The sequence below is a fragment of the Macrosteles quadrilineatus genome, unplaced genomic scaffold, assembly GCF_028750875.1.
Source record: "Macrosteles quadrilineatus isolate MER2022 unplaced genomic scaffold, UCM_ALF_1.0 Scaffold_3__2_contigs__length_128488019, whole genome shotgun sequence".
Taxonomy (NCBI): Eukaryota; Metazoa; Arthropoda; class Insecta; order Hemiptera; family Cicadellidae; genus Macrosteles; species Macrosteles quadrilineatus.
This window is the reverse complement of record NW_026542596.1, coordinates 71778465-71802907: the sequence shown is the minus strand read 5'-3', so window position 1 is coordinate 71802907 and position 24443 is coordinate 71778465. Positions and strand designations below refer to the sequence as shown.

At 35.5% G+C, this 24443-nt stretch overlaps 2 protein-coding genes across 2 annotated transcripts in view; both read right to left on the bottom strand.

Annotated features, from left to right (window-relative positions):
- LOC128989297 (TAF5-like RNA polymerase II p300/CBP-associated factor-associated factor 65 kDa subunit 5L) overlaps positions 1-11436 on the bottom strand; it is a 28777-nt gene extending 17341 nt beyond the window's left edge. Inside the window, exons 1-5 of the mRNA XM_054411176.1 lie at positions 11413-11436; positions 7803-7960; positions 6773-7027; positions 2615-2705; positions 2131-2220 (exon numbers count right to left, since the gene is read on the bottom strand). Coding sequence (XP_054267151.1) covers positions 2131-2220; positions 2615-2705; positions 6773-7027; positions 7803-7906 — 540 coding nt within the window. The 5' untranslated portion in view covers positions 7907-7960; positions 11413-11436. The remainder of the gene's footprint in view (positions 1-2130; positions 2221-2614; positions 2706-6772; positions 7028-7802; positions 7961-11412) is intronic.
- Positions 11437-11582: 146 nt separating this feature from the next.
- On the bottom strand, positions 11583-22851 carry LOC128989296 (uncharacterized). Its single transcript, XM_054411175.1, has 6 exons — positions 22798-22851; positions 22210-22270; positions 19210-19622; positions 16996-17017; positions 15917-16396; positions 11583-11737 (listed from the first exon to the last, which is right to left on the bottom strand). Exons 1-6 carry the CDS (start codon positions 22831-22833, stop codon positions 11583-11585), a joined length of 1167 nt encoding a protein of 388 aa, XP_054267150.1. The 5' UTR covers positions 22834-22851.
- Between the last annotated feature and the right edge of the window lie 1592 nt (positions 22852-24443).

Below are 24443 nucleotides of genomic sequence, written 5' to 3'. Positions count from 1 at the left end.
CGGTCACGTCGTGATCGTCGGTAGGACTCCGCGGTCACGGCGCGATCGTCGGTAGGACTCCACGGTCACGGTGCGAACGTCGGTAGAACTCCGCGGTCACGGCGCGATCGTCGGTAGGACTCCACGGTCACGGCGCGATCGTCGGTATGACTCCGCGGTAACGGCGCGAATGTCAGTAGAACTCCGCGGTCACGTCGTGATCGTCGGTATGACTCGCCATCACGGCATGATCGTCGGTATGACTCGCGGTCACGGCGTGATCGTCGGTATGACTTCGCGGTCACGGCGCGATCGTCGGTAGGACTCCACGGTCACGGCGCGATCGTCGGTATGACTCCGCGGTAACGGCGCGAACGTCGGTAGAACTCCGCGGTCACGTCGTGATCGTCGGTATGACTCGCCATCACGGCATGATCGTCGGTATGACTCGCGGTCACGGCGTGATCGTCGGTATGACTCCGCGGTCACAGCCCGATCGTCGTTATGACTCGCGGTCACAGCCCGATCGTCGTTATGACTCGCGGTCACGGTTGACGGTCCAATAATCGCGGCCACGGCGCGATCGTCGTTATGACTCCGCGGTCACGTCGTAATCGTCGAAATGACTTCGTCTCCTGCGTTCGCGGACCTATCGCTCGCAATAACGGCGTTATCGGCACTCGCGAAGCGGAAAAATCGCCGACGTACGGACCAAATCCCGTCCCGAAAAATTCCCGAGTCAAATGTAATCCCGTCCCGATAATCGGGAATATTTTTTTCCCGAAAAATTCCCGAAATTTCGGGACCCGTCCATCCCTAGTTTCTACAGAGTGCAGCACAGAAAACTATTTTACTTTTTAATAAGTCCAAATGTATTAAACACCAATCGCAGCACACCTGTGCACTGAACAACGTTTAAATTCTCCAATGTTAAATATTAAAACATAAAAACCTGTTGTTGTTTATCAAAGTATTATAAACAATTAAAGGGATGACTTTTTTTAAATTTATGACAACAGCTAATTTGCAACCAAAAGTTGAGTGAGCGTAGCGAACGAACATCAACCTGGAGGCGAGTAAGCGTAGCGAACGAGCTAACCTGAAAACAAGTGAGCGCAGCGAACGATTTCCCTACCTGAAGGTGAGTGAGCGTAGCGAACGAACTTCAACCAGGAAGTGATTGAGCCATGCGAATACTTATGAAGTTAAGCGGGCAAAGCCCGCGGGTACAGCTAGTATATTCATAAACCAACTACAACAGTTTATTTATTCAAGAATATTAGGAGATCCATAAGAATAAAGTAGTAATTTTTAACTAATACTTTTTTTAATTTTCTCTACAACCGTTAGGCATACAGTAACGCTTCAATATTCTAATTCCAAGCTCTAAAAAATGGTTTAGACAGAAATTTGAAAATTTTATGTTTCCTGGGTCAAAAGAGGGAAAACCCAATTTTTACACCATAAAACCCCTGTTCCCATAGTCCGATTGATCATGCTGGTTTGCCAACTCGTTCGGATAAACGTAGGTTTACACACTTGCACCAAAATTCATCAAAATGGGATCATTTTTGCTCCAGTTATCACGCCATAACAGACACATATATATGAATGAGAACAGAGGTTTTTTTGCCTCTGGGGACCTCCAAACAAAAACGTAAATCGGTCCCGGGTCCAGGTTTTACCATCAGACCTGAGGTAATAGCTTATTCCCTAAACAGGTAATTGGCTAATAAATGGTATCAGCAAACTGACACATTCACCCCTTATAATGGGTAGAGGGGAGTAACTTCGACATTTTATGGGGAAAATCATAAAGATAATATTGAAATATGTATTAACAGATAACAATGGAGTACAATAGGTACAACAATGAACTAATACAAACTCAAAACCCATAAACTAAGACAAACTGTATAAATTGAAATTGTCGTACATTTGTGAAAAATTTGGAAAAATGCTACAATAGTCGGGGTTACGGCCGAATAGAGCATTGAAAGGTCCCCTGAAATCCACCCATCATTGGGGATTTCCATGACTTTTTGCCTATTTCCATGACTTTCAATGACCAGATGTTTTTTCCATGACTATCCCTGACTTTCCAGAATGTGGAAACCCTGTAATAAATCTATTTAAAAACACTAGACAAACCTCATCAGAACTGATATCAGCCATATCATCGTCACTTTCCAAAACACTCTCACTTGTTTGTACCTCAATATCAAACCAGGTCTGGAGCACCTGTAAAAGATGAAACCTGAAATAAATCAGAAATAATACACTTACTCTCTTACTATCATGCAAGTTACTATTAAATACATTCATCAATTACAAGCATCCGGATGTACAAAAGGAAATTGAAATTACCTGTACTTTTTTGTCACAATTAATTTGTCCCTCTACTAGATCATAAGTTTTAAAATGACACATCAATTGTAAAAATCGGTTAAGTAGGATGGGTGAAAAAGGGATGTTACCGAAAAAACCATTAGTCCTGAAACTGAATCAGCTGTTACCATTTCAGTATGCTACTGTTTATTTTGGCTAATACTGTAGGTATATAATAATAGATTAGATTTTAGATTTGTTTTTAAATAAAAATGAGTTCTTAAAGGTGAAAAATCCTTGAACCAACCTGTAGAAGAATCACGTGGCTCTGTGTTGCCAAATATTTTTTTAGAGCTGCCATGGTAGTAGTGCTGATTTTCATTTGATACTTACATGACCTAAAACATACAGACAAGTTTAGTTTGTTTACGACTTATTAATTAAAGTGCATGTTGAAATCAATTATCCGTACCTGTGTCACATTTATTATTCCGTCGCTTGCAATACAAAGGGGGTTAGTACATATTACATACGTACTTATGCCCTTTCGTCTTGCAAGCAACAGTTCATATGACGAGCACTAAATAACCACAATAATATGATACAAATTTAAGTTATTCAATGATAACAGGTTTATGCTGCAAACAATAAATATAACTGGATTGTCCCTAATAATCTAGTGACATTTACTGCCAATGGTGATGCTATTAAACAATACAACCAGAGTAAAAAATTTAAACACGTCAAAATTATGATATATTGTTTAAGTAAACCAGATGATAACAAGTAAGTAAACATTATAGTAGTTTACGTAAAGATAGTGTTAACGAAAAGAATAGAAAATTTAAGGTACGAGCCTTTTCCAAACTACTGTTCTCAATCCAAGAACATCATTGGTCCGTTACCCATGTTGTTATGAGTGCTGTTATGAAAGTGAAAAATGCTGTTATGTGAAACTTTTCAATTCTAAGAACTGAAATAAAACGGCTAACTTATTTTGGTAGGCCTACAAGTAATTTCACCTTGAAAAAAAAAAACAGAACTAGAAGCTACTAAAATTACCGGCTAATCTTTAATTACCCACTTTAGTAGAGAAGAACATAACCTTGGAGGTGTAGCAATATATTCCAAGGAAACCCTTGCTGATACAGTATCAGCTATGGACATATCAAACACATGCCAGGAGTTAATTTTTGAAGTAGCAATGATTCGCATGCAGGCAACAAATAAAAAGGATATCTACATTCTGGGAATCTATAGACCACCAATAGAAAATGCAAGAATTGCCCTTGATCTCCTATCTGACACGCTAGAACTACAAGAAGTACTCAAGAAAAACCTCATACTCATCGGTGACATAAATATTGACAGGCTCACCCAAAATTCCAAAAACACCATGCTGGAAGAAGAGTTAACCACACAAAACATCTGGAGATTTCCTCTAGAGGCCACCAGAATAACCAGCCACAGCCACTTCCATAGACTGTATATGCTCAAACATACCACATACGTATATTACTGGACAAGTTGTGCATACTGGTCTATCTGACCACACTGCGCAGCTGTGCCTGTTGAAAACACACCAAGAAGACACTTCCCTAAGATTTGTAATGAAAATGAGCCTAAACAACACAAACCTAAACAAACTGAAGGCTCACCTCCATCTACAAAATTGGGAACATGTTTACTCTTCACCCAATCCTGAAACCTCCTACAACAAATTTCATAATATTCTCCAAACAGCACTAGATTATGCATGCCCATTAAAGAAAACTAAAATTAGTACAAACAAAAAACATAAGAAGTACTACAATCCCGAAGCAAAATACCTTAAAGAGAACTTTTTGAAGGCTATGCAAAAGTTTGAGTTAACAAACAGAAATGAAGGCAAAGTAGAAATGATTAATAGAAAAAGGATATACGACATGAAACTAAGAAACCTAAAAATGTCCCCAACAGCTAGCTTCATAGAACAAGCTGACAACAAACCAAAAGCGCTATGGCAAGTTATAAACAAGGAAAGGAAAGGAAAATGTGAAGAGAAAACCCTTACAGAATTAGAAATAAATGGCAAACTCACAAACGACACAAAAGAAATGGCCGAACACTTCAACAAATTCTTCTCAAATATAACAGAAAATACCCTTGACCAAAACTGAGCAATCATTATAGACCCTGAAACAGTGCTGAATGGAGAGGAACCAGTCCGTCCAATACACCTTACCTTAACTTCAACATCCTATAAAGAAGTTGAAACGATAATAAACTCCCTAAAATCCAAAACATCAAGTGGAATAGATGAGTTTTCCTCTAAGATGATAAAGCACTGCTCCCAAGAACTCATCTCTCCTCTGGTTTATCTTATAAATAAATCATTTAGAAGGCAAATTCCCATCCACCATAAAAGTCAGTAAAATATATCCCAAACATAAAAAAGGACCAACTGAAAATGCTCAAAACTACAGACCCATCTCTCTCATCTCCAGTTTCTCTAAAATCATAGAAAAAATAGCTCTGGCTAGAATAATGGCACATCTTAATCATAACAAACTCTTAACTGACAACCAATATGGCTTTCGGAAGAATAAATCCACCTCCTCAGCTATAATAGCCCTAATTGAGTTTGTCCTAGACCAGATAGAAAACAAACAATACATTTCTGCCATTTTCCTTGACTACAGTAAGGCTTTTGACTGCCTGGGCCACGACCTGATATGTAAGAAACTCGAAACCCTCGGTATAAGAAACTCAGCGCTAGAATGGTTCAAAAGCTACCTAACAGTACGTTCACAAGTCGTGGAACTGAAAAACTCATCAAATGAAGTCACAGCAAGTTTCAAATCTTCAAAAAGCAAGCTGACAAGAGGAGTTCCACAAGGCTCTGGATTAGGCCCGATTCTATTCATCCTATTGCCTAATGACTTCCCCAAACAAATTGAGAGTGAAAATGCTGTTGCAATCATGAATGCAGATGACACAACCATTTTGATCAAGGACAACACAGCCCAAAGCCTGTACCTTAATTCAAAATCGATCCCAAATAAAGCCATCCTCTACTCAAAGAACAATGACTTAGCAATAAACCCCACAAAAACTACAACTCTGAATTTCAGTAAGAAAAAAGACATAGTCCCTTAATTAGAGGATGTAACAATAGAAAACCATACAAAATTTCTTGGTGTTATCCTTGATAACAAACTAACATGGAAAGAGCACATCAACCACCTAAGCAAAAAAATCAGTGCCGGAATATATGTCGTCAGAAGAATAAACTACATAGGCGGACTCTCTGTGGCCAAAACAGCTTACCTTGCACTGGTAGAGTCGCATATTAGATATGGCTTGACAGTGTGGGGAGAAACTTCAACAAAAAATATGAATCGAATCCTTGTTCTTCAGAAGAAAGCCATAAGAGCCCTCACCAACCTTGTCCCACCACAGACTTGCAGACTAGCATTCGCAAACCTAGGAATCCTCACAGTGGTGTCTCTCTACATACTTGAAACCATAAAGTATGTGGATGAAATAAACCCCCCAAGAAACCAAGACCTGCACCACTACATCACCCGTCATGGCTCCAAATTTGCCCTACCAGTTCACCGAACAACTCTTTGGAAAAAAAAACCTTCCTACACCGGCTGCAAACTGAGGAACCGTCTACCTGACTACCTGAGAGACCTGACTGGCAACAAGCTACACCAGGAGTTGAAGAAGTGGCTAATCGCAAGACCCTTCTACACAATAAAGGAATTTTACGAAAATTATGGAAATTGACACATACAATTCACTATTGTATTGACACTATTGTAATTCTTAATGAATGGACAATTTAAAGAATATTGTATTGTATTGTATTTATATAAGTGCAACAATAAAATGTGTATTGCGAATAAAATATGCAAACGATAATAATTTAGTACTATACTACAGTTAAAAGTTTTTTTAGATAAACCACAAAATTGAATAATTTTATTTGTAGGCGCCTATTGAAAATATTAATCAAATTGACTTGTACTTATTGGACTCTTCAGCCACCTTTATTGTGGACTTAGTCGAGCGGGAGTAATACAGGACTGGCCGGCACGCTTGCGACTTGGGAGTCAATACCCAACATGGGACATGGACCCAACCCTTCGTTCAACTTGCCCAGAACTATCTGAGGATGTTAAAAAACATACAACTGAGGATGTTTTTTATTTTTCTTTTACATTAGTGTAAAATAAAAATAAAAAAGGTTTTTGGGGAAATTATAGTCAAAGAATGAACAATCTGAAAGGATCGTTCTAGACCTCTGTAGTAGTGCGAGTCCCAGAGTGTTCAGGGTATAGAAAATACCCCATAATTTATGTTGTAATGCAAAATTAACTATCACAATTAATTTAACAGGCATTGATAGGTACTTAATGTTCCTAAAGTTCATAACTTTAACACAGTTTGAAAAGTTACTTTAACACCATATACTTACCTAAATGCTTTAATCAATGGTTTGCTATCAATATCTTGAGTGGTAAATACTGTTGATAGTTCTTCAATAATGTCTCTGTAGTTTTCATTAGCTAAGAAAAGTTCTTGGTGACGTTTCAAGAATTTTGAAGTTGCTTGTCGGTCTAGTCCTCCTCTTAGTATTTCCAAATACAGGTGGCAAAGCAAAGGGAACAGCATCATCTGAAGTTCATGCTTACACTTTCCTTCTGGTAAGTCTACAATCCATGACTTTAGCCTGTAAAAGAAAGTGACTTGTATTAGAATAAACATAATATATTTTTAGATGTATTTGTAGATTTTTAGGTATGTCCCCAGGTTAAAAGTAAATTTTCTGTAATTTCTGCAAAATTTAAAAAACTTCTAATAACTTAAAATAGTTACACTTTATGGAAATATTATAACTGTTTAGTTTCACTATTTGCCCTAAACCAGAAAGGTAACAGGAAAAAAGCTAAAATCAGTTTTACACTGGCACAAGTTGAAACGTTCATTTAACACGTATTCAAATTACAGTCGTTTCTCACTGAACTGTCCTACTAGGCTACTTTCGTTAACTACCATACTACAGCGGTTCTTCTTCCAGTCTCTTATTTAACTGACATTAAATTTTTAGCTAAAATTAAAAGTAGCTCAAGATAATAAGTTTCCTCTTTTTCTAACCTCTTCAAGGCTTTAAGTTTTTCCATTAAAACCACCTGCAAGGAGGTATGAAGTTATGATGAGGTGACTAACATTGTTGTATGCAGCGTCAGATGAAACAGTGTGTGGTGAAGTATAAACACCTTAAGCCTGTGTGGGGGCTTTCTTTTAAGTAGGCTACAGGCGAGGGGGGGGCAAAAGGGGTTATCTAGACTCACCCGCTACATTGTTGTTCAGTTAAGTTAGGCCACAAAGAAATGATAACTTACAGTCTTGGGATTGTTATTGTCCATCAGATAATTAAGTTAATTAGTTACTCTAAAAGCAAAATAACATTTTATGATAAACTTGAAAGTTATAGCCTATCTTACTTTGTGAATTGTTGTTCGGCTAGTGTAATGTCATTGCTTATTGTGCTGAAAATTATAGAATTTAGTCGGGAGGCATCTTTCTCTACGGCTGCAGCTAAGGTCATTTGCTTGCAGGACTGACTTAAAACCAGATCTGATTTCCTGAAGTGATCCGCATCCTGGAAGAAAATTTAAATTAGATTACAGCTTGATCTTGTAGTTTTAGTTTTTGTTAGGCCTACCTAAATATGCCTACAAATTGTTAGCCCTCAGAATGGATGTACACTACCTCTGTATGTAAAATGCCTCAGTGCACTCCAACTACTATAGCTCAACCATAGCTTAACAGTCAATTATTAAATGAAACCGGTAACTTGACCCACTCGGAAATTGGGTTTACTGGGGTTAAACAGATTTAGTTATGGGTTTATCTCTTAGGTAAGTTGTTAGGCCTCGGCTTGATAGAATTGTGCTGCTAGTTACTACCATTTTAATTCAAAAACATGTTGAAAATATAATCATGTCTAGGAAAACTAAACTAAAACTAAACTGTCAAGGAAAATGATCTCTAGACTTGATGGGGCAGATTCAAACCCGCTGATCATTAAGCATCGAGTGACTCAGGGCCCAGTCATCAGACCTGCCCTGTTCCTTGGTATGTTGGGAAAGATCCTTCCTTTGCTGATGACACAACCATCTTTGCCAGCGGAAACAACCCCAACTAAGCCAGGACCGAGTATCTGACACCTTCAGTCTTGCTAAGCAGTGGTTTTGTCAAATAAACTGAGCCTAAACGAGGCCAAGACCCAAGAAATTACGTGCAGATTCACCCCTAACATGCCAAATGACCTAATTTAATGAGGTTAAGCTTTTAGGCTTCACCCTAGACCCGAAGCTTACCTGGATGCTAAGCCATACAGACAAAATCTGCCTTAAACTTGCTCGGGTAACTTTTCTCCTTGGGCGTCTGAAACTTTCACTGGGAAATAAAGCTTTGATTTGATTTGATTTGTCTAAGAAACGAAGGAAAAGATCTAAAGGTCTAAGAGGAAAAGATCAACTCTATGTGCCATTCTGTATTTTGAGAAAGAAGAACTGTTTCCCTACAAGCAATGAACCTATGTAACACATTGCCAGCTAGTAGCCTACTAAGAATCTTGATCCCTACAAGTGTAGGCTAAACAAAAAATTGAAAATGGTAAAAAAACACCCCTCTACTCCATCAAAGAACTCTTTGAAGCCATTAGCCCATGTCGCTAATCAGTAAAGTTTTAATGTTTTGATTGGCATTTCCTTTGTGACAATTTACTGCACAGTTCTTCTAATTAGTTTAGTCTTCACTCAATCTATCTAGCAATTGCTGATCTATCAAAGACGAAAAGAAGTAAGATATGCGTTCCTAGAGAGGAAATGAAATCACTAAGTTACCGATGGAGAAAGAAAAGGCAAGAAAAGAACAAAAAATAATCTGAAATTCATGTTGCTGATGTGATGCCAGCGGGAATAGTCCAAGTGATCCAAGTGCAGGGCCGGTTTAACCCATGCGGTCGCATATGGCGCTACGAAAAAGTGCCGCCAACGGGACACAATTAAGCACCACACCAAAGGCATTTATTCTGTTTGTACCAACAGCACTTGAAAAATGTGTATAAGTTACTTACACTCAAGGACTCAAGGCATTGATTTGCAGTTTCTATTTGTAGTGAGCTGACACTCAGCACCGTACAGCGCGGTGCCTGTGGGTTTCATTTCATGACTGACGCTCGAGATAAGCGCGCAGCGCCACTTGCCCCAAGTGTATGTATTCAATTAAAATTACTCTCTTGTCATCTACATACACCTGTTTTTCATTGTAATAGGCTTTATAAAAACTTATATTGTATCCAAGTTTTTCTGTAAAAATTGATTTCACATTTAGAAATAAATTGTTAACTTTGGGTTTTGCTTAAGTGGCCTAATGATGAGTAAAAGTGTAAAAATGTTAAATTTCTGTGAATAATAAACAGTACCAGTAGGCCTAGTTGAAAAAGTCTTTTATTGCAAGAATTCTTCAAACCTAAACTCTATAAAAAAAGTCCTTCCCCAAATCTTTGGGAAACAATTTTACAAATAGGGTTAAGTTAAGTTATGTTCAAGGGGGGTGGGGTGGGGGGGAATTCTAGGTGGCACTATTAGGGTGTTCGCTTAACTCTGAAAAATTCCTAAAACCGGGCCTGTCCAAGTGGGTACAGTACCGCAGAAACGCTGTGATATATTATCGGATTTATGTTAATCGATTATATGATATTTGGTTCAATATTAAATATCGCATTGAATTCAATTTTATCATCTGCTAGGCCTATTAATAGAAAACACTGAATTGATAGTTTCATTAGGTTTAATTTAGGCTATTAAACATCAATAAAAACACAAATAGATCATAGCCTAAGTTAGCTCAATTCAATGTTTACATAAAAAATTATATTGTAACTTAGAAGCAATGTAAGTTTAAACCTAAGCTTAAATTTATTGAATCGATTCAAAATCAATGTACCGTATTCCAATTGATAGGCCTATTTAAACCCATAATATATCGCAGGTTCTCTGCAGAACTGTACCCCTCCAAGTAAGTAAGCTTTGATAGGCCCTATGTTAAAACTGATTTATGATAAATTGGATGATGACACTTAACAGTTAAGTAGGCATAGTCCTAAGTGACTCACAATAATGAAACATCGCATGAAGGTTTACTAATCGAATCGATTGTTTCAATTAGCATAGCCCAGTTAAGAAACTGTAACTTATCCGGATACAAAAGAAAAAAATAATCAACTAATATTTTGGGCTGCACTTTACTTTAGGTCCTACACTCATTTGAATGAAAATATCGCTTGTTCTACCGTTTCATTTGATATATCGTTTGGTTAGTTAGGTTAGGTTAACCTTACCTAACTAACCAATCAATGAAACAATCGATATATTCATTTGAATGAGTGTAGGACCTAAAGTAAAGTGCAGCCATATTTTGTTTAGCAAACTATCATAAAAACATTAATTCCTAACTTGCAATTTAGTCTCCCATGAATGTTTATTTAAGGTTAGGACTACTTACCATATAATGTCTTCTTCTTAAGTACGAATTTAGAGCACTTTTTACCAGATCATTACCTGATCTTTTTTTAAAGTCATTTTCATAAACATTTACATACGTACAGTTCATGTCTTGGAATAAATTGTATTGTTTCTTGTAACTTAGTTGAGTTAAGTAATTAGCTAAAATGATTACCGATTACATTAGGCCTATCTACATACACGGAACGACCCGACCACCCGACAGGTTCGTTCGTTCAACGACGATTCACCAATCACCACACCACACACATCAGTCCAGTCACAGTTCCGTTACAGTTCAGTTACAGTCCAGTCCAGTCACAGTTGCATCCGCAATTTCTCAGTCAATTGTCCGTCAGTTGGTTTCAGTCAGTCTTTCGTCTCTAATATTTACAGTAATTTAGAGTCAAAAAATTTAAATTTTAAACCTATATTCTTTTAAATTATCATTGTCCATCTTGTTGATTGTTACAAACAGTAGGTACTCAAAATACAAACGCAACCATTTAAATAATAATAACTAATAACACTATTTTCTAACCTCAAACAGTTCCGTCAGGCGTCCTAACAATCAAAAAGTATCGTTGGAAAGAAATCTGAAATTGACTGACGGGACTGCAACGGATGAGTGTAGATAGCGCAATATAAAATCCATCAAAGAATATTTTTGTTAACTGTGACGTGCCGTAACTGATGTGTGTGAATCGACCTTCATTCGGATTCTGAACTGAACTGACTGAGACTGACGTGACGTGACGACTGACGAGTGACAGATTCAAATTCGTTCCATCCAGAGGGCAGTGCAGTCTTGGTCGCCTGGTTGGTCAAGGCGTATGAATATGAAATGAAAGGGCGTGTCCACTGAGCTAAAATTATAACTGGAGGTAGCACTGCCATGGCAGAAGTCTGTCAAAAGCGAGTCGCTGATTTTGTTAGGTTGGTATAGCAGTAAGTTTTCTTACCATAGCAATAACATGGCTTCTTATAACTAGGTTGGTATAGCAGTGAGTATTTTTGTCATACTTGAATACTTTTAATACTTTAATAATTTTCTTTGAAATGGCGAACATACAAAGTAGGTATTTTAAGCCAAGTATAATAATAGTTATAGCAATAATATGGCTTCTTATGGACACCCACCTCACGCAAACATGGCGGCTGGCGACACGCATCTTTGACATTCAGTGCTACCTCCAGTTAGAATTATAGCTCAGTGGGCGTGTCGGTCGGGACCACTGAGCTAAAATTATAACTGGAGGTAGCACTGCCATGGCAGAAGTCTGTCAAAAGCGAGTCGCTGATTTTGTTAGGTTGGTATAGCAGTAAGTTTTCTTACCATAGCAATAACATGGCTTCTTATAACTAGGTTGTATAGCAGTGAGTTTTTTTGTCATAGCAATAACATGGCTTCTTATGGACACCCACCTCACGCAAACATGGCGGCTGGCGACACGCATCTTTGACATTCAGTGATTCAGTGCTACCTCCAGTTAGAATTATAGCTCAGTGGTCGGGACCACGTAAGTTTGCAGTTGGTAGCAGCCAATCACAAGACAAGTCTAGTGCGACGTTGCCACATCGCCCATTGACAACACTTATTAAATATACAAAGCAATATTTTCAAATCAGCTGGTATTATTAGATTTGGCAACACCGCACGGTTCTCATTGGTTCATTCAAAACCATATGGTAAATAGGCTCCTCCCTCAACTGCAAACTTATGTGGCCCCGACTTGCGCGCTAATGCTAAACCAATGCTGGAGGAGGTCGCTTTCTAAGCGGCCAACCTATAATTTCAAATTTTGAAAGAACCAGACTCGACGTTCCGTACCCACTGGCATCTCACCTTGCGCATGCGCAGAAAGCTCTTGAAGCACTTTCCGAGGTAACTGTTACTTCTGATGTGTATTAGCTTCTCACAGCTTTCCGCTGTGGCTACGGCCACACGGGCGTTTTTTGACGCAAGAACGCAGCGTGAAAAACGCGAGAAATATGGGCAGCATTAAATGTAATGAGGTATGCCACACGAAGTGTGTTTTCACGCAGATTCGGCGCGTCTTCAAAATCGACCGCCGCGGGCCCGCAGAAGAATAGACTGGGGTGCATTTTTGAAGCTTGTTTTCACGCTCTGTCCCTGGCCACACGGGCGGGAGCAACACGCAGCTTTGATCAAGTCGTCCTAGCAAGTTAAAATAAATATAAATGTATCTAATTTTGTCCAGGATAGCGTAAAATATTTTTGGGTCTAGCCAATTACACAGTAGACCTACACGTTTGATCTTAAACATAGGTCGACCTTACTGGACCACTTAATAATTTGTTACTAAAAGGAAAGGCATTTAGTTGGACTAAAAAATGTAAAGAGGCATTTATGTAGTAGAATATTCAAAGATCTGACGAAAATCTTGTCATACAAATATTTATAGGCTATTATATTTATTTTTTAATACTAAATGTGAAAATAAAATAATTTTAGTGTTGCTTTCGTATCGAAATTAATATATTATATTCATTTTCTATACTAAATGTAAATAATTAAATGAAAGGTTAACAAAATAAAATAATTTTAGTATTGTTTTCGTATCGAAATCAATATACCATTCATATTTCTTGTTCACTAGTCAGAAACAAGGTTACTATTCCAGCCATGAGGAAGATATATAACAAATTACATGAATTCGTCAATCAACTGCGGGTTCCCATTGCATTTTGCCGCCTGGACTTCAACCGGCGTGAGAATAAGCTACATTTTACTGCGTGAAAAAAACGCACGTGTGGCATACAACAGCGGGAATTCAAGCGGCGTGAAAATAAGCTACATTTTACCGCGTGAAAAAACGCCCGTGTGGCCGTAGCCTAACTGCTATTCATACTCGACGTTCTGTTCTGTACCCACCATAGATCTCTATATATAGAGATCTATGGTACCCACGGGTACCTCTGCTTTCTTATGTAACAGCTATTTTGTTTATTAGCTTTACATATCTTTCTATGACCCGTGTTCCGTCCCGTCAAGTCTCTTTGTTTTATGTATTAATGTTTAAATGGCTTTGTTTTTAACAGTCCATGTAATTTCATCACATGACCATATCCATTGTTGCATTAATTCGCCTCGAATCACCTCTCATAACATTACGTACTCATTTTTCTCTCTTAATAAATCAACCTCTTTTTGTACCAAAACTCTCGACTTTTTCGTCTCTAGTATAATTAAACCACACAACCCGCCAAGAAAGATATACAGTAAACAAATAGCTGTTATCCCAGGAACTGTTCCGAGGCCTTTTCTGTGCATGTGGAACCATATAATAAATTATCGACTTTGACTTTATAATGTGTTCTGAATTCTGAAATCATTCTATACTCCATCAAAGTATTCAAAATAGCATTTTTGCAGTTCTCAAAATTAATTTCTTAACATTTTGTATTTTTTAAAGATTAAAACCACTTTTTTGATCATTTATCTTCCAAAATTTAGCTGCCCCTAAAATTTGCCGCCCTAGGCACGCGCCTAGTCCGCCTATTAGAAAATATGTCCCTGTCATGAACTAGAACTTTTATATAGTTTTTATGACAATAAATATAGGCTTAATAATTTTATTTCATTATACTATAATAATACCAAATAGCTCCTGATAATTTATTGAATGGCTTATGTAAAAATTAGTCTCTGAAATAGTGAGGAAAATAAGTCTACTGTCCAAATAATATATCCTCATTTTAATAAGTCAAGCGAATCTTTTACTACAATACAATTTCTATACTTACCCACAAGTTTCAAACATATCAAGGTTCTTTAAATTTGCAATAAAAATTTGTTTATTTACGAGGTTATACATGCTATACAAAATATGAACAATAATAAATTCAACAATACAGCAAATATGAGTTGATTTTGATTTATTTTGGTTCGTTTCCATTTTTATCGCCATTTGAGATTTTTTCTTTGAGAAGTCTCCAAGCACGTCTTGACATGGCTAAAAACAAACAAATAAATAGTTACTGTATAGCAAACAAATATTATGCCTTAGAAATACAATTGAAACCACTTTTAAACATGGGCATTTTTGTTTTGGAATCCTAAATAAAATTGGGTTTTAGGACCTTCTTTAAGCAAAATCAAATTGCATTAAATGAATATAACATCGCTTTAATTAGACTAACTAATTAGACTAACTTTAATTAGACTCCAACCTAAAGGTGGGTGAGCGTAGCGAACAAACCAACCAGGACGTGATTGAGCCATGCGAACGAGATAATCTTGAAAATTAAGAAGTTAAACGGGGCAAAGCTCGCGGGTTACAGCTAGTTTACTATATATGAATCCGTTTTAAAGTTATTAAACTATAAGTTATTAAGATAAAACATATGGTTATTAAATAATTTAAACCTAGTTAAAACATACACCTTGAGTAAAAACTAGCTCTTCACTCTTTTAGGACCATTATTTAAGCTCCAAACTGTTTTACTTTACGGCTTATTCAGGCTATACTGTACTGAGAGGGTCCATTATCATCACATTCATGTGTTTGGCATACCTGCTTCCCTTTAGCATTGTTGTCTACATGGTTTAGGGAATTTTTTGTCAATAAGACTAAATAGGTTTTCACAGACTCAAAGCAGTTTTTACACAGAGGAACATATTAAAAGTAAATGATCAGTTTTATGTCAAGGAATGCAGCTCTCATATGCAACTTTAGGTTATAGGTCTACATTCATCATTCAGTGATATTTTGGTTAAAATATGTCTCTCATAGGTGGTGGCCCCATCTAAACTAATTGATAATTGATTGATAACTGATGTACCTATAAAGGTAAAGATCAATACAATACTTATTTTTTCAACATGTGCAGCATCAGTCATAAACATGAGTTAACTGTGTGGGTGACAATGCTAAAATGTAAATAAGAAAATCAGCTATAAAGCAGAGGAAGTAGGGTTGCCAGCTTATGGCCTTTTGTGTCTGTAAACGGTGACTCTCTTATATATACTTGTAATTTTAAAAAACCCTGTATTTTCAAAATACTGCATAAAGAAATTTTACCTTTTACTCTCATTAAAGTTGGACAGTCCTGCTCTGAACCAACCAGCGTCTTCTTAATTGACGCAAGTTCCAATACACCATCCGTGTGTTTAGGCTGTAGTAGTACAGTGTATTGTTTTGTAACACATCTGCCGGCAGTGTTCATGTAAACTATCTTAATTTCCAGTCTATTAACATTTCCTACTCTCACATCTTTGACTTCCTTCAATCTGATTGATGTGTCCAAAGCATATGTGTTACATGTTGTAACTCGTATTCTCTCGACGGGATAAGACCTGACGACCACAGTAGCGACTCTCATACTTTCCCTACTTGTTGGTGGATGAGTGTGCATTCCGCATTTAACAAAACATTCATTTGGTAAACACACTATTTCTTGCTTTATACGGTCACCCACGGTCGAAAGTGCTGTTTTTGTTTTTCTTATGTCATTGAGGAACTCTGTTACAGCCCAGGTCCCTGATTGGCCCCAATTTGATACTGAAAGTTTATATTTTCTACAATCGGTTAGGCAAGGATTGTTTACTTGTTTATAACACAGTATCGGTTATGCTTTAATTCATTGAGTAGCAATTACAATTACAGATATCGTCGAAAGATATTTATGTAAACTTAAAGCTTTAAATATTTCCTGTTTCGCTCCCTCTAAAGTTTGTATGAACAATAAAAGCAACAACTGAATGATAAACAAACAGAATATTATGTTTATAAGATAAAATCAACAAAATAAAACCTCCTAAAGATCTCTTCAAAAGACAAATTTTAATACTATACTTATAATAGTATTCTAGATCCTATTCCATTAAGTTGCTATTATTATTATTCCATTATTATTTCCATTATTATTATGAGATTATTTTATCATATAAAAAGTGTTAGCTTAGTTTTTGTCAAATCATTCAGTTTATATCTAAGAAACATAAAAATTACATTAACCAACCCAAAATTTTTAAACACCCTGTGTGTCTCTTTCAATGATTAATTTTAATTAAATAACGTAACAAAAATTAAATTAACTTAGTTCTGGAATCTCCATAAATATTTGATTTAAAAGCAAATAAATATAAATTTATACTTACTATGTCCAGGGTGTGGTGTTACCTAGAATTGTAATAAAAAGAATTAGTTTCAAAAAAATTTACATTTTCTGCCAAATTACTGATCCAAATCTTCTATAATACGCTAAGCCAATTTTTGTGAACAGAACTCCTCCCTAATTTTTGGACCGATTTTGATTATTAAAGTGTCAAAAAATGTCCCTAATCTGTAGTTTTGCAAAGTGTTTTTCATTTTTTGAACTCTTCATTAGTTTGGACAGGATCTTCCATCAAAGTTGAGTTTTCTCCCATAAGATTAACATGGGGAATCTAAATATTTAATTGGCAACTTTGTCTCCACTAATTTGAGAGAACGGGTGGGCGTAGAAACTTGGTAGAGGTGTCCAAAGAAAGGTCTCGGTCTGTAGATGAGCAATCAAAAGAAAAACTAAGTTATTTCCCTTAGGGCTCTGCCCCAGAAACCTTTTAAGTCCCCTTACCAGATTAGTGTCTGCCTTTTTGACCACTTTTGCCAATATTTTGTCATGTTCAAGACAGATCATCATAGGTTAATGAGATTATTTTCATACATATTTTAAAAATTATTGGAAAAGATTTCAATTGTGTAATACAGTACAAAATGATACAAGTGCAGAAGGGTACGTTGCCCATATGAGCCGTGTCCATATTTTGTTAAATTAATATAGTGGTTTACAGCAACTGGATCAAATTTTTAATAAATTAAATGAAGAAATATGTGCATGATTTTGAAAGTCTTTTAACTGCAAAATTGCAATTTAATGCAGACTTTTTAGAGATGTTACTTCGATGTATTCATTCAGCTTAGTGAAAACATAATAGAGCCTTTGAATGTTATTAAACTAACGAAAAGGGTTGTGAATGTTTACTAGCGCTACTCAGCAACAAAAAACATTTAATTTATCTCTAAAAAGAAATTTTTTAAAGTGCACTGGCACCCAGATGGTAACATAAAAAATGCCCAAAAACTGTATACTACAAAAAAGGTTCAGGCCAGAGCCATTTTAATGCGCTTGGATTGTGACATTTATTAATTCGGCTTATATTTCTCTTAACCAACTGATTATTCATCTGCAGAAGAAGTTCATTTTGCTCTTATCCTGACTAATAACATCCAAACACAGAAACCTTGCCTAAAATAGTACCTATATCTTGACAGATGGTTTGCAATGGCCTATTACGAACCGTGGCCCACTCTGTTGGCCTTAAGTGAGATTTTTGAAAACAACACTACACATCGACTATAAAACAAATTTCACAAAGAGTAATTACCATTTAAGCAGTTACTGTCATGACAGAAAAGTCGTGTTCCTTTTGAACTAGATCTCCTCATCCTAAAGATACGTTGATTAAAAACAATGTATGAAAACGTCATTATTTACGTAACAATTTACAGTATTTTCTTTTTGGAAATGCAGCATTCCCCCGAATGAGTTCAAAAACATCTCATATTAAACTGCAAATTGAGATTTCCACAGAAGAAAAAAATTGTTTCGTTATAATTTAAGATCCCCTATCGCCTCTCATGATGATTGGAGTGTACTTACCATCTTTTATATGTATGAGTCAACAGTATACGAGTAAAAAGACATGTTTGAGTGTTGTTAGACATATTTTTACTTACTTTCTGTAAATTGAAGAACTTGTACATGGTGATCAAGAAGCCTTAGTGACTACAAGATCGCACCGGCACCACTCATCCTATCCTACACTCATCTCTATTCATTCTTGGCAACGCCTACCTTCGTATGGTAGCCATTTCAATTAGAAGTATTAAATTTGAAATTAAAAAGTATTAAAATTTATTTAGTGGAGCTAGTCAAGCAAAGTTAGCATTAAAATATAGGGATACAAGAATGAAGGCAAATGTCACAAAAACATCACAGATATTAACTACAACGAAGAATGTAATACTGTACCGGTACCACCATAGCATCAAGGTCGACTGTAACTCTACTGCTGCCAATAGAAGACAAAAGAGAAATAAACAGAGGTGAGGAGAGGTATCTAGAACATGATTAAGCAACTTATCCTCAAAAAATGTGTGGGAGGTGAGAGTATGTGTCAATTTGCTGATTTATTTTACTTCGTAAGTATTTAATTATTAACAATATGTGTCAGAAAGCTATTTGTTATCATGTACAATATTAAATGATAATATCTATATCAATATTGTAGCAACTGATTGCCCTCACTGTGTTAACACAATTTACTTACTCCATCCACGTCTTGGACTGGCCCTCTTTTTACGAATGTAGTAAATTTGTTGCTGGTGATTTCAAATTGTCTCTCATGACGATGGCCTGAATCATCAACGTAAATCAAGGTATGTTTTCCGACATCGTTAACGGATTTTGCTTGAATAGAGTTCCTGAAATCAATGTTTTTGCACCAATCTACAATCTGAACGTTATCTATTTCTACTCCTTCAGATTTACTTATGATTCTTGCTCTGGATGAAGGTTGTGTCTTTCCATTGATATCAACAGAATACACATAGCATTTTAATTCATATTTTTTGTGATTTTCACTTGCGAACTCAAAAGTTTGATATCCTCCCTCCCAGTTTGACGACCAATTGGTGTCAAAGTTCATTGTTTCATCAGGTGGTGAAATGTCCATGTCAAACACTACAACAATATCGGAGCGTTAACAAATATGTAGCTTGTTGAAAACATGTTTTAAACTTAACAAACAATAATATATATGAAACATCGTCTGACTGTAGTATAACTCAGTTTTAGGAAATTATTACATTTCAATTTACTTTAATATCAAAGCAAAAATGAAATGTACCTATCAAATGTCTGTTAGCCAAGGAAAACAAAATCTACCTATTCGAAAATATCATACAACCATTTTCAGAATCTATTATAAATGTTTAATTGCTGTTCATCAAATTTTACAACAATAAATGTAAAATAAATGTCCTGTTAAACTAAAAGTGCAAACTATGTGAACAAATTTATGCGTAATGGAATCATTTAAATTTGAAATAATGCTACTCAAATAAACAAAGTTAAAATTGACAGTTATATCATCAATTATATCATTGACAGTTATCCAAAACATCACCTCAGCAAATGCAGTACTATATGAGTCATTTCTTCATGAAACATAAACAGTTTTAGTTTGAAATAAATATAAAATAAAATAGAGAAATTAGCCAAATTTTTTAAGATATACCCATCTATAAACCGTCTTCTTAAGTTGATTAGAATGATGGCGAAAATATATATTTTTTAAAATTTTTAATGGGGAAAAGACAGAAAAAATTTTTAAGTATAAAGTCCACTCAAAATGTGGACAGAAATAGGTTGTGAACAAATATACGTTCTTCAACCACTTCTAATAGCATTACAGTGAGGGTGGCTCAATCAGTTTAGCGCCACAGACTTTGTTCCCAATGTATCGATGTCGTGGGTTCGGATCCTGGTACCTGCCACTCTTTTTTATCAGGCATAGGCAATTCACCACTGTACTGGACCCGTTCACCCTTTGCTTTGCTGGATAGTTCCAAGCACATGCCTATGTGGAGGGCCAAATGCAAGGTTAAAAGAGGGTGCCTTAAACTATTTATACAAAAATTGTTTCAACCCGAATATATTTTAATAGCTATGTCCACACTCGTGCGCTCAGTTTCAACACCCTTTCAAAAAAGGGTGTTGAAACTTCAACAATGTGTTTCAAATTCAACAAGGGTGTTCAAATTCAACATGCATCAACACATGCGTTATAGCATGCAATTTGAGGCATGTCTTTCAGCTGTCCACACTCATGCCTCACTTTTCCAACTTTTTAGATACCTTTTTCTAGATGAAGGAAGACGACGCTATTCTGATATAGGAGGAATTTGAGCTGCATATTTAGTGATAAGAAAAGTTCAAAAATGTAAGAAATCAAGGCGTACAATGTGGATGAAGGAGTTCTATAAAACTCGTAATTTTCTTAATTAATTTAATTAAAATTTAATTTAATTAATTTATATGTACAGGGTGTTCAAAAAAGGTGGGGACATATTTTACCCAGTGGTTCCTTGGGTCAAAATAAAGAGAAAATCCAAAATAAATCAAAAAATAAATACGCCATTTTGTATTTATTACATAAACATTTTTATATTTTAATATTTTCAACCGATCTTAATGAAACGTGGTATGTATGTTAAGGTAGAAGAGACCCGTGTTAGAAAAAAATTCATCTTGATTCAACCTAGAATTGCAAAATAATGGCGGCCATTTAAAATTTTAAAACTTGAAATACTAAAAAATGGCTGATTTTATGAAAAAATGTCAAGAACATTTTTATTTATAATTTTTAATTATCTATCAAACGATACCAAGTTCAAAAAGATCGAATAAGAAATAACTGATATATTACGATATTTAGTTGTTAAATGGGGTAGAATAAGGCAGCAGCTAGTCAGGTTTGCCCCGCGCTATTTACAACTAAAATCCTAATATTTTTATCTTTTTCTTATTAGATCTTTTTGAACTTGGTATCGTTTGATAGATAATTAAAAATGCTAAATAAAAGTGTTCTTGACATTCTTTCATAAAATCAGCCATTTTTGAGTAATTTAAGTTTTAAAACTTTAAATGGCCGACATTTTAAAATTTTAAGATGAATAAAGATGATTTTTTTTCTAACACGGGGCTCTTTTACCTTAACATACATACCAAGTTTCATAAAGATCGGTTGAAAATGTTATAAGATAAAAATGTTTATTGTAAAAAATACAAAATGGCGGATATCTGGTTAACGAAGCGGTTTTGGAAATATTGTTATTCTTGATTTTCTCTTTATTTTGACCCAAGGAATCACTAGGTAAAATATGTCTGCACCTTTTTTGAACACCCTGTATATATTTATTTATTACTTTGTAAGTCTCACAAACATACATGAGAGCTATAATCTTCTACGAATTCTGAGGTTTCTTAGTTATTCATGTTGCTTCAAGCAACTACAACACGGACGTCTTGTCAAAAATTTAAAGCAGTTGCAAGTTGAAACACACAGAAACCCAAGGCTGGTGGATCGCCTTGTGCTACGCTGTGCGCCATGGAATGGAGCTCCTTTCGACTCATTTCGGGCATGCCTTGACGCATGCGTTATTGCGTCTATCTGTGTCAAGGCATGGGCTAAGAAGCATGTACTTGGCGCACACAAAAACGCACGATTGTGGACATGTCTAATTTTATTTTCCTATTCGATACTGACCAACCCCTCTGTCATCTGGGTTGTTGTTGTCTAGATTGTCTCCAATGCATACAGCAAAAACCTGGAAATATTTTGCTGGGTGATTAAAATGTTTCATATTTTGTTGTATGTTGCTATGCTATGATAGCTTTAGTACAGTGTTTAAGAAAACAGCTGTTTATAAGCCTATTTTTTTTATGAACTTTTTTTTTTTAACTAAATAATACAATAATACCCCTGCCACAGCAAACTTGCAGATTAAGTGAATTTCCATTTACATAATATCCCTATGAACCTGCGTAAGTGTATTTAAAATAAAATTTTAAACATTCACTAAACAGGTAAGTTACAAATAAATTACAAATGCAGTTTATAATTGCATTTTGTACTAATAAAGATAAATTTATAATTTATCCATCATGTCACAATAAATATTGCCATTATTTTAGGAAACTAATAGGATAAATCAAAAGTTTGTACCTTTATTTGGTGGGAGAAAATAAAATAATTATTAATTTCAGATTTGCATGAACAAAATTTGTTATTTATAAAGATTTGGAAGGGAATAGGTGCACACATCATAACTTACTTGTTTTGAACTAAACATACCTTAATAAATACACCGATTGCAAGAGATAGGTACATGTTACTTTGTTATCGTAAAATAGTGAAATCGTGAAATTCTGAATGATATGATGTACAAGTGTGAGCAATTAATACTAGTTTCACCATATGTTTGAATTAGGAGTCGATGGTGAAAGTTGGTTTTACAAAATCATAAACCACACAGTGAGAATTTTTCTTTAATAAAAGTACAGTAGTTGGTGTAGTTCAATTACCGGTAATTCTAAAAAAGAAAAACACAGGTAAAAAGGACAACACAAAATCTCTTGTGGATTATAGTAGACACCTTTGAATGTCGAATTAAAACATGGAAAAGACATCTTTGAATAAGAAGTGGAAGGAAGTTCAAGAGTCCCAAAATAAATGCTACAACACAACAAGATACAAAAAACTGTTTTATTAAATTTTTGTAAAAGTCGATCAGATGATCTAATAACTACTTAAGATTCATTCATTGTAGTTGTTCATTTCATAAAAATACTTGTAAACATTGACAGTTGCCATTAAAAACTACCAATTTAATGGTAAAAGCAATTTAATAAACTGCACCATTAAATACGAGAACCTCTGACATCACTGCCTTGCTCTCACGGCCCACGCTATTTATTTATTTATTTATTTATTAAACATCATCACATTACATCAATTCTCTTGACAGGTGATTTGTCACAAAGTCTAATACTAATACTATACTACATTTTAAAATAAAATACCCCCGCCGCAGCAAACCTGCAGACTTAGCGAATTTCCATCTGCCTGATTAGATTTAAACTAAATTGTCTCCTTAAAAATATCACATTTATTCCCTATTTAAACAGAATTAGTTTAATGAGTACTTAGGTTTGCTGCAACAGGGAGGGTAAAAAAGTTTTTTTTAATGTAAAATATCAAAAGGTACTGTGGTTTAGTAAGAAATTAATGTATTTTCCAAATTTGATCAAAATATGTTCATAAACAAGCAAACTACAACAGTTGACTTATTCTCCATAAGAATAACATGGGAATTTTAAAATTACAATTTTTTTGAATTTTCTCCGTAACAATTAGGCGGATAATAACGCTTCAATATACTAAATTATTTGTTTTTTTAAGCTCTACAGAATGGTTTAAAAAGAAATTGTAAAATCTTGTGTTTTTAGGGTCAAAAATGGGAAAACCCTATTTTTACCCCATAAAACCCCCCATAAACCCAAGTTCCCATAGTCCGATCATGCTGGTTCGCGAACTCATTCAAGTTTATCCTGCCTTACACCTTCAAACCAAATTTTATCAAAATCGGACAAAAATTACTCAAGTTATCGTGCGGATGGACATATATATATATATCTCTCTATATATAGATATATAAAAATTTGAACGAATGGTGTTTTTGGCCTCTGGGGACATCAAAATGAAAAAGTAAATCGGTCCCGGGCTTAGGTCTTACCATGAGACCTACGGTAATAGCTACTTCCCTATAGGGAAATTCGCTAATAGCTTACAAAAGAAATAAAGCATATAATAAGCTACAAACCTATGGGAGAAGCAATATCTTTCAAATATACTCATTTTCCAGATATTCTTCTAACGAGTAAAATGCCCTCTCCAAAAGGGAATTTTTTAAAGATAGTTTAAATTTAGAGAATGAGGCA